General features: G+C 34.8%; 1 protein-coding gene across 1 annotated transcript in view; it reads left to right on the top strand.

Moving 5' to 3' along the window:
• The first annotated feature begins 6,655 nt into the window (after window positions 1-6,655).
• LOC131858290 (uncharacterized) overlaps window positions 6,656-11,412 on the top strand; it is a 190,637-nt gene continuing 185,880 nt past the window's right edge. The window contains exons 1-3 of the mRNA XM_059211484.1: window positions 6,656-6,749; window positions 7,626-7,762; window positions 7,912-7,925. Of these exons, the coding sequence (XP_059067467.1) occupies window positions 6,656-6,749; window positions 7,626-7,762; window positions 7,912-7,925 (245 nt within the window). The remainder of the gene's footprint in view (window positions 6,750-7,625; window positions 7,763-7,911; window positions 7,926-11,412) is intronic.

Here is an 11,412-nt window from a genome sequence, read left to right as displayed (position 1 = left end):
AATCAATTTATACAATAGTCTAGTGATTAAACTAGACTAATTTAATGGGATGTGACATAGAAAAACAATGTGTCTCATACTCATGAATGCACAAACCATTGATATCAATATTTAGTTTTTGGTACTAAATTTTTCTAATATTAAATAAGTTTCAATGTGCAGCTCCCATATGAAATATCCAACCAATGTCACATATAACTCTACAAGTGAAACCAAATAAACATTTAATGTTGCTAAACAAATCTCTAAGGATGCCACTACATAACACCCTTTCTCTCACATGAAAGTTTTAGGGATTCCTCATCTAGAGACAAAAAATAAATGGTTTCAATTGATAAAGATTCCACCCTCTTGAATATAATAACCTAGAGTAGTTCCTTGACCAAACAAATGAAATGGGAAGCATGAAAAGGTTGACTAAATAGTGAGAAATTTTGTGAGAAACAATATTTTTTGCAATTTATAATAGTTCCCGTAACAAGGTGAAGATTGAAGATTTGCAAGAATTACAAAAGGGTTTAAAAGTTAAAATGTTATCTAATGTTTAATTAGGAAGACTAATACATAACATATGCAATACACAAGACCTCATCATGATGCAACTTAAAGTTCTAATGTAAATCTATATAACATGCAATAGACAAGACCTCATCATCATGAGAAATGTTAAAAAATGTTTTAATGTAAACATTAAGTTTGACTGATTAAAATTATTCATTAAGTAGTGAAAAACATAGTCACCATCGAGTATAATACGAATATTAAGATGACATAATTTTTAATTGAAGTGAATCAGACAAGATCAGCATTCACATATATTTAATTATTTATGGCTCTGAAATTGGAGAAGAGACTTTTGATTCAGTTGCTAATAAAAAGATCATTGGATTCCATGGGTATGCTGGCACATATCTGAATAAACAGGGTGTTCATATAGCTGACCTTTAATTATGTTTTGTTATAGAGACATTATTATTTTACTACTTGAATTTGTACTAATACCTGAATCATCTGGGCATGAACTTGTTCTATTGAAACAAGTTACATACCTGAATAACCTGGGCATTGATAGTTAATTATCTTTTCTTTGTGCTTCTATTTATATGCAAACATTTTTGTTATTATTTTACTACATGAATTTCTGTTAATGAAACAAGTTACATACCTGAATAACCTGGGCAATTTACATAACTCATTTCAACTTATTTTTAGTAGTATGAATTTCTATCTATCTTGTTCAAGGACTTCTATGTAAGTAGGCTTGCTTGTCACTCTTTGGGGGCTGAAAAAATCAGTTTGTTATGTGTATGTAGTATCTTTTAGTCTTGATTCTATACATCACATTTCTTGGTTCTTCTAGTATGGGTTATGTTGTCATATAACCAAGTCATCTAATTTAAATGTTGTGGGATATACAATTTATGCAATAGCTTTCTCTGAGTGGACTTACAAGTCAACATTTTCTATAAAACTATCCCATTCATGCAAACAACTCCTTTCAAAAAAAAATAAAAAAAATCAAAGATATAAGTATAAAACAAAACAATAGATTAAAAAAAAAGTTTTGTGGTGGGAACCCTAATAAGATGGGGAAAGTGTCTAACATTCCTGTATCCCATGAGGAATGTGTGGTCAAAGAACACCAAGTGGACATTCCTGTTGTGTTACTAAATTGAGCCTTTTTCTAGTTGGTCAGTTCCTTGTGTTTTGCTCTTTTTTGGATGAGGTAAGAAAGTCAGTAGCAGCTAAATGGAAAATGAAAGGATACGTTTCTATTAATGCTATGTCAAATGGACTTTTCCTTTTTAGTTTTATTAATCAAGAGGATCTCGCCTGCATCCTTACGGATGGACCTTGGGCTTATGGAAGAAGCAACTTTCTTTCCTTGTGTAATTGGAAGCCAAATCTTGACCCATGAAAGTACTTATGAGTTGTGGCTCCAACATGGATCCATCTGTCTAGTCTTCCCCTAGAGTTTTGGAATTTGGGAGTTATTAAGGGAATTGCTAACTCATTTGGTAAATTCCTTGTTGTTGACCGCATCACTTGAAAACCAAGTCTAGATTGTTGTTTGCTACAATATGTGTGAATGTAGCTATTAACTCTATGTTACTGACCAAGATAACCCACCTTTCTAGATTGGCCTCGTGGATCCAACCGATTGAGTATGAGAATGCTAAGGCTTTTTGTCAAAGCAATAATAGATATGGGCACCTTAGCACATTGTGTAAGAAAAAACTGGGGATGAAGCAACAACCCCCTAGAGTTACAAATAAGCCATAGAATGATCTAGGTTTGATCCCTAATGGTGATCAGATGCAGTGTTTGACTATAGGTCAGGTCCCCTCTAATCTGGAGATCAAGAAAAACATGGTTCAAGAGAAGAAAAATAAGTTGATGACCTCACAACCTCTTCATCAAATAGCACCAAGATGGGTGGAAATATTCCACTTCCCATTATTAACAACCTTGCAGACCAAATGCAAAATACTACCCCGAAGGTAGGGGAGATAGTGATTGATCTGAGTCAGAACCCAGTTCAACAAAAGATTGCAACTAGGGAAGATGAGCTCGAGGCAACAAAGAAAAGAGAGTTAAAGGACTCTATCCATGAGAAGGAAAATATAATTTTATAAAATCAAATGAGGACCCCCAAGAAGAAAAGAAATGAAGGTTTTGCAAAACTTAAGGAAAACTTACAGATCTTAGGATTTTATCCAATCACTCGACTACCAAGTCAAAATTTTGGTTCTTAGATGATGAGAGTGATGACAAAGAATGGACCTAGGTTAAAACTAAGAATAAAAATAAGAAAAAGGTGGATGGGGGTGGAGAGGGTAAATTAGGGATACCTTCTCAGAAGGATCCTAGGATGAAGGATGCAACCCAGGAAGTTGCAGAGGGAAAATAAAGAACCTTGGATGGTTTCTCTGAGAACAAAAAGAAGAAAACTTAACTTATCCTAGATGTGGGATATTGCTTCTACTCATGTGAGTAGAGTTCTTTGTGTTGTGTTCAAATTAAGATTTAATCCTGGGATATGAGGGGATTGAATAGTCCCCTAAAAAAGCATGTGCTTACATGTACGTTGAGGAAACAAAAAGTGGATATTCTTTTGATTCAGAAGACCAAAGTGAAAGTGGTCATTTTTAAGAAGGCTATTAACTCCTTTTGGGCCTCTGCTACTTTCCCTATGAGTGATGAGAAGGGTGCTTCAGGAGGAATTTCTACTCTTTGGAACTTGTCCTTCAATGAAGGCACTCTGATTCATTTGGCAAAAAGTTGCTTGATAGTTAAGATGTGGGACTTGAGAACTCGGCTGCAATGGTTCCTAATTAATGTTTATGCTCACAATGTGAGATCCCCACGTACTACCCTTTGGTCCCCTCTATCCAACCTCATTGTGAATCAAGTGAATTCTCTATGGATGGTGGTGGGAGATCTCAATTCACCACTTTATCCCTTAGAGAAATTGGGAGGCATAGAGGACTACTTTGAGAGTATGACTAATTTAGCTAATTTTATTTCGGCTATGAGTCTTATGGATATCATCCTCAATGTTTCCAGATGTTGGAATTCTACACTCACATGAGAATGGTTGATGTTGTCATTGATGGAAACCAGTCAGTAACAGGATTCTACAGGTTCACCGACATCACAGACATCATTCATCAGCACCAGCATGAACAACAAGTTTATTTGCCAACATTTAGTTTACACTGGCAATGAAGCATATCGGCACTCAGGCCAACATGGGATAAATTTTTGTTTATGTGAATTGTATTGTAATATAATTAATTATTTTTAAAGACTCATATATGTATGAGATCTTATAGGTCATTTTTGATATAGCATAGAGAGGCAATTATGTAATGGTGTTATGTAGAAGATAGCAAAAATATTTTGTAATAAGGCAGATAGGTTATGTGAGTGAATATCATTCATTGATAGGTTTTTGGTTAAGGTTTCTGATAGAGCTTAAACCGGTATTGAATCAAGCATTGCAGATGCTATTTTGAGTAATACATTGTCTTGGATTTAATTATCCATTTTGTAGTTAGTGAGAGTCTTTCATTGAGCAGTGAGCTCTAGGCTATTAGCCTTCCTACATGTGCAGGCTCCTATTGTAAGTAATATTTATTCATATCAATTGGCTAGTGAGTAAATATTGTGGGTCACAAATCCCATCGAGGTTTTTCCCTTATCAGGTTTCTTTGCCAAAATATCTTGTGTTATGGTGTGCATTTATGTTGTCTTTGTTATTTCTCTTTGTTGCATTATTACTTGTTTATTGGTACATTAATTTGGGTTGCAAAGTTATAAATAAGTTCAAATATTCCATTAACCTGTTAGACACCGATTCACCCCCCCCCCCTCTCAATGTCTTTGGGACTGTGGTTGCATCTAATAGTTGGTATCAAAGCTTAGTCCTCTATTTGCAAAAGCCTAACAACTTGAGGAAGATTTTGAAACCGGTACCGATGGAGAGTTTGAGAAAATAGTTGGAAGGAGCTCTTGAAGATTTTGATGCAAAAAATTTGAAGAATATAAAACTTGAAGATGATCTAAGGATTGCCCAAGAATTCATTAAAGGACTTCAGGAGAACCTGGTTATAGCACAAAATAAGAGGAAAGAACTTCATGAGAAAATGCAGAAACATGATGATGAAAAGGAAACACTTAGGGATATTGCAAAGAAGTTGAGGCAAGAGAATAGTAACATGAGAAATGAAATGCAAGATTTAACCATGAGGCTATCTAAGGATATTGAAGATAGGAAGAAGAATAAAGAAGACTTGACTAGGAGACCTAATGATGGAGAAAATGAAAATCTGAGACTTTGTCATGAGAATGATATAAGCTAAAGACAAATTGGATTCACATGAAACATGATAAAGATGAGAATAGGAGACAAGTTGACGTTCTGGAAAATGAGTTGATCACTGCAAATGAACACAAAGACAGATTCAAGAAAAGTTCAAAAAGGCTTGATGACATGCTAAAAAGACAAAAACCTGATAGAGATACATTGGACTTGGATTTGAACATGGAGAAAGTTTTGGGACTGCAAACAATCAAGATCACAACAAACTGATAAGACAACCTAATGCTTATAAAATCAATGGGAAATGTTTTTATCCTTAGGGGGTATGGTAGAAAACTGAAAATCATGCATTCTACCCTTTGTTGATGGTGAGAAGTTATATTTCACTTTACTGGCAGGCATTTAATGCAGTTGTTGGAGAAATTTTTGTTTATAAAACATTGGAAAACCCTCATTTCAATCCACCAAGCATCCGAGCATTCAAAGAGAGCGCAAATTTGAGCAAAGTTATTTTAAAGGCAAAGCAGCAAGGTGTTTTCAGGCATTCAAGGATTTCAAGTCAAAAGATATTTATCTTTTGAAATGGCATCTTCATCTTCTGCACCTGAATTTATTGCAAACCCTACTGTCATAGAGAATATTAAGCACCATAGACCTGTGTTTAAAATAATTTTCGAGATTGCAAAGCAAGATCATTCCATCAGAGCCTTTTCTAAGATTCTTAAGGGAGTTGCTTTTTCCAAAGTCCCAAGGACTTATATTCACTGCAACATAGAGAATTTAGGGTCAGATGACTTGAGGAACATGTACAGAAATGTTATAACTGATGAACAAGGTTTGGTCAAGCTAGGGCATAATATTGTTGAGGATTTAGGATTTGTTGAAATTCTGAACATTCCTAAATTTTCGGATAAGATAATTCATCTTATACTAAGCAGAGTTCAAGGGGAGTTTGTGTGGCTAGATTTTGTTTTTAAAATCTCTAAGGAAGCAATCAAGGTAGTTACTAGTTTACCCTCAATTGATACTAGGCCCAACAAAATGAAGAAGATACCAAACAAGGGTGTTATGGACCTAACCAAAGCTACATTTGACAACATATATCTTAGGGTTAATGATATCACTAATGCAAATGTGAAATATGTGAGCATTGTATTTGGATACAGAGTTACACATGCAAATAGGTTAAATTTTGTTTCTAGTTTGTGTATTCATAGTGTATATGAGATGGTTAAGAAAAATACAAAAAATGATATTTGTGAGTGGCTTAAGGATGAATTGCTTGATAATTTGAAAAAGATTAAGGGTGACAAGAAGGGAACATTCCATTTTGGGAATCTACTTGTGTGTTTAATGCTTTACTTCACAAAGGAGATACTCGACATTGGTCACAAGGACTTTGCATATGACATCTCGATAGGTAGATAGATCATAGAAACTATTACCGACATTGGTGCTAATAGTGATGACATGATAAAAGCCTATTTTGAAAACTTCCAAACCAAAATGAAGGCTACAAAAAGGATACCGCAGAGCATTGTGGACAAGTATGACAAGCAAATTTGTTTTCTAATCAAAAGAGATGAAACATGGATGGAAGTTGTTACTCCTAGAACTTTTTGGATTACAGAGATAAGATATGAAGTTGATCTAAATATTCTTGAGGCTTATGCTAAGACACTTCTTAACGAACCTAGGGAACCCTCTGAAGAAATTTTTGGCAGTGCTGAGACTATTGAGAGTGTTATTTTGATACAAAAGTTGAGAAAAAAAAGAGAAAAATTAATCAAAAATGCATCCAAGATGGCTAAGGAAGTTAAGGAAAATGTAATGAAATTGAGTGGCATTTCTGCTACTGAACTGGAAGGACTGGAACTGGTAGCTCATGTTTCACTGGTTGTCACTTCTTCTAATATAGATAGTGGTAAGGCAACAAAGTTCAAAAGAGTTGAGAGGAAGAAGAAACCCTCACTGGTACCTTCTCCTTCTCCTAAAAGGACAAGAACATTAAGGAAGAAGCAACAGGCTATGAGGGAGCCTAAGAAGAAGTTAACTCCAAAGAAGAATTAAGAACCTAAGACATTGGATACCCTTAAACTAGAGGAACTAATCAATGAAATAACACAAGAAGGTAATATTTGCAATGTGAATAAATTTTATCATTCATTCAAGGATTCTGACAAGGAAACAATTGAGGAAAGCATCAATTTGCATCTTGACATCTACAAGAAAGTTTTGATTGAGGTTGTAGATGACCTGCCTAATGACTTATATATAAGATTAGAGGCTAAAATAATGTCAATGATGGAATTGGATAAAAATTTAAAGGTAGAAGCATTGTTGGTTGTTCACCTCGTTAATTCTAGAGAAGTGATTGCTGAACTGATTGTTGAAGCCAACTGGTCAGTTTTTAGGAGTGGCTATCAGTAGGTCATCCTAATGGCAAGGAGAGTGAAAGAGATAGCTAATGAAACTACATACAAATGGGACATATTTTTTGTTGAAAAAGAAAAGAAAGAGGAAAGGGATAGACAAAAAATGGATAAGTCTTTTGCAAAGGTATATCAAAAGGACAAAGGTAAAAATAAAATTGGTATTGTACCTACTATAAAGGTCATAGATAACCTTTCTCCACCACAAAAGGATACCCCACCAATAACTTCAGAGATACTGGTATACATAGATAGGTAGCCAGATAAGGAGACTAAAGACATAACACATGATGATACTAACCTAGATTCTGAAATTCTCTTTACTATGAATGTAGATACACAAAATTTTAATATTGTTATGGACAAAGAGACTGCAGAGGTTAAGACAGTTGATGCTACAAACATTGAGGTCTTTGAGTCACCGGTTAACACTGCTGACTCTCAGAACATTGAAATACCGAATGAAGCTAAGAATCCTGAGACTGAGAAACCAACAAATGTAGAGGTAATAACACCAGAGTGAGAAACCGGCAATTGTAAATGATGGTAACAAGGAAGAAATTATTAACTCCCAATGCCAAGAATGAAAAAAAAAAAGCACTAACAGTTGGATTGATTATCATGAGATTGATAATCTTCCTCTGAATTTTACAGGGTACAGCTCCCCGGTTAGATATTCAATAAATTAATTGGTTTTAAACCACACATTTGCTTTTAACCAGAAAGCAACTAAAGGCACTAACACCTACTCATAACCATGAAGTAAATGTGAAGATGACTGAATACTAAATAAAGTGAATGCAGGAAAAAGAAAACATAGTTCATATTCCCAACACCCATAGAAAATAACTGAAGAGGTAGGAGCACATATCCTTCCCAAGAGGTAACTTAATCTGAAAACAAAATTCCAGAATTAATCACATCTACAGCTTGTCATGACCAGAATGGTACTGAAAAATAATATTAATGAGACAAAGCTCAATAAAATCTGAAGACAATAATAAATAATTCAAAGATTCTTGAATGCCTTCTTCATTCCTTCAATATCAAAAATGAGTTCCAACACTCAAGTTCTGTACATTGCAATTGTAGGAAAAGAAAACATGCCCCCTGCTATAATTAAAAACTCAGAAATTATTGCCCTTTTCTATAGCACACAGACTGCTAGAAAAAGAAACCTCTTTTCCCCTTTCTTTTGCATATTTATCCTTCTTTTCCTCTCAGTGAGACACTTTCAATTCCAAAAACTGAATCCTGGCATGTCATATGTTGACAGCTAGATATATATAACTGTCTTCAATCCTTCAACACTTTCTTGGCTTCAATATAATATTTAATCATAATGTTTTAATCTGAAAACATTATAACTTAAAATATATAATATTTATGAATTAACTATGGGCTCCATCGTTACAAATATAAGTCGTGCCTAGTTAATATTTGAAAATAGGAAACTTGGTTGCTATTGGTCACTTTGGATAGACCTGCGCTCAGTCCACCATATCTTTTGAAGGAGACATAATTTGGCTAATCTCTCCGATGGAAACGTGCACAACTTGTCTATGCACAACATATACAAAAATGGGAAAAATCCAACGGTGGAATAAAAATATATGCCCCCCCGCAACATGACGGTTTTTCTGTCACAAAAATCAGAACTTGATATTGTTTGTAGTGCAAGAGCTATGTGTGTCTTGGCAACTCCATGATTTCATTGATCTGTACAAGAAAATTGGAAAAAGAAAACTATTGGTATAATCAGCAACATAACAATACAAGCCTAATCTGAATTCATTATGAGATCACCACATCCCATAATTGAAAAATATGATAGCTATGAAGAAGGCATGATAAAATGTTAAACATCTGTGCGAGCCATAGTTGTTCTCTTTCTTGATATTAAGTGGGGTGGCTTTATTTGCAGCTAAGTGTCTTGCTATTCATCCAAATGAAAGTCTCTTTCCTGTTAAAACTCGAGTTACTTGATAATATTTACAACTAATGGGGCTGGTGATATATGGTAAACCTTGTGCTCCGAACTCTTACACTTTGGAAACTACTCAAGAACTGCTTGAACTTTTGGAACCTGATGAACTACTGTGAACCATTTTGAACTTGCCTAAACTGAATGAACCTACTTGAACTGAATGAACCTGACTGAACTGAATGAACCTGCTTGAATTGAATGAACCCGACTGAATTGAATGAACCCAACTAAACTGAATGAACCTGCTTGAACTTAATGAACCTGACTGAACTGAATGAACCTGTTTGAACTGAATGAACCCAACTAAACTGGATGAACCTGATTGAATTGGATGAACCCGATTGAACTAGTTCAAGGTGGTTCAATGGTTCAAAAAGTTTTAAAGACATTCTTTTTCACTTAACTGGAACTTAACACAAAACTTTAAAGGGAAAAAGTCTATGGAGACATGATACACAACTAGAGGGGCTTGACTTAAATTTTTTTAATTGGGCAGACCACAAGTGGGCCAATAGGTAATTAGTCAAGTATCTATGGAAAAGAAAGTTATTGCAGAATTGAGCAGATCCCCTATAGATTTCAGACCTACAAATGTAATAGATGTCCTTTTGGATTCAATTAAGAGGATCACAGAGTGCAACACCTTAGCATACAAGGCCATTGATGATACATTACCTATTTTGAAAATGATTACACTGACATGTATGGTAGATCATATTGATGGATCTTTGGGTAAATTGGACACATTGTCCAAATTTATTGCTTCAAATGTTCTAACTGTAGATAAGGTCAATGAAGAAACCATCAAGGAAAGGGTAAATAAAGAAAAAGGTGAATTCTTTGAGAAAACTATCAAGGACTATACTAAGCATATTGATTCCTTATTAATGATACTTAATTCCACAATTTTGGAATACAAAGAATTATATAAGGAAGCTTGTAAGTCTCACCACTTGACTGAAGACAATGATGACAAGATTAAGGAAGCACAAAAGGAGATAGATAATATAGTAGACAATATGATAGGTTCTTCAAAACTTACCTCAGTTTTTTTGACACAAAATGGCAGTTTTTGAGGAAAAGATAGAGAAAGTGGAGCAAGAAAGAGCAAGGATAAGGTTGAAGGCTCAGGAACTGAAAAACAAACTTGGTCCAAAATTAGACAGTCTTATAACTCGGTGGGTTGAGCTATCTAAAGCATTAATTCAAGGAGAATGATCACCGAAGAAATAGATGCATTATCTAACTAGCATGATCCAGGAGACAAAAACCATTATCTTTGATAGTAATAAATCCATGCAGAGCCTGAATCTACTTTTGGTGGATATCTTTCAATTATACTCAACCGGTTACAGGCTACGAGGTAGAATTTTAGTACTCTTTGAATATTTTTGACATCCTTTGTCATTGATGCCAAAGGGGGAGTAGTATGGAGAAAAATGCATAGAAGAGATCACTTGCTCAAGGGGAGCACACTCTTTTTGAGGATCAATTTTGGACTTCATTTTTGGATAACAGTTTTTGGATTTTTCTCATGAGTGTTGCCATCAATGCCAAAGGGGGAGATTGTTGGAATTCTACACTCACATGAGAAAGGTTGATGTTGTCATTGATGGCAACCAATCCCACTGATATTTTCCCTTACCGGGTTTCCTCACCAAACTATCTTGTGTTATGGTGTGCATTTATGTTGTCTCTGTTATTTCTCTTTGCTACATTATTACTTGTTTATTGGTACATTAATTTTGGTTGCAAAGTTATAAATAAGTTTAAATATTTCATTAATCGGTTAGACACTGATTCACCCCCCCCCCTCTTAGTGTCTTTGGGACTATCATTGCATCTAACACTATATTCATGTGGTCAAATAGAAGGCAAGAGAAGAATTTGATCTGAGTTAGATTAGATAGGTTCTTGGTGTCTACTTACTAGGAAAACTTTGATTCCTTCTTACTTTTCTCCTGCTCGAGAGTTGGATCTGATCATAATGCAATTCTTTTTCCCATCAAAGACTCTAGGGAGAAAAAACATTACCCCTTCAGATATGATATTATATGGTCACATCACCCTGACTTCAAATCCCTAGTTAAACAATGGTGGAATGTTCCTATCAGTGGTACCACTATGTACTAAGTTGCTAAAATCCTCAAAATCCTAAAGGTAAATGT

This window comes from Cryptomeria japonica, chromosome 9, assembly GCF_030272615.1.
Source record: "Cryptomeria japonica chromosome 9, Sugi_1.0, whole genome shotgun sequence".
NCBI lineage: Eukaryota > Viridiplantae > Streptophyta > Pinopsida > Cupressales > Cupressaceae > Cryptomeria > Cryptomeria japonica.
The sequence above is the reverse complement of the archived record's forward strand: the minus strand, read 5'-3'. Positions and strand labels throughout refer to the sequence as shown.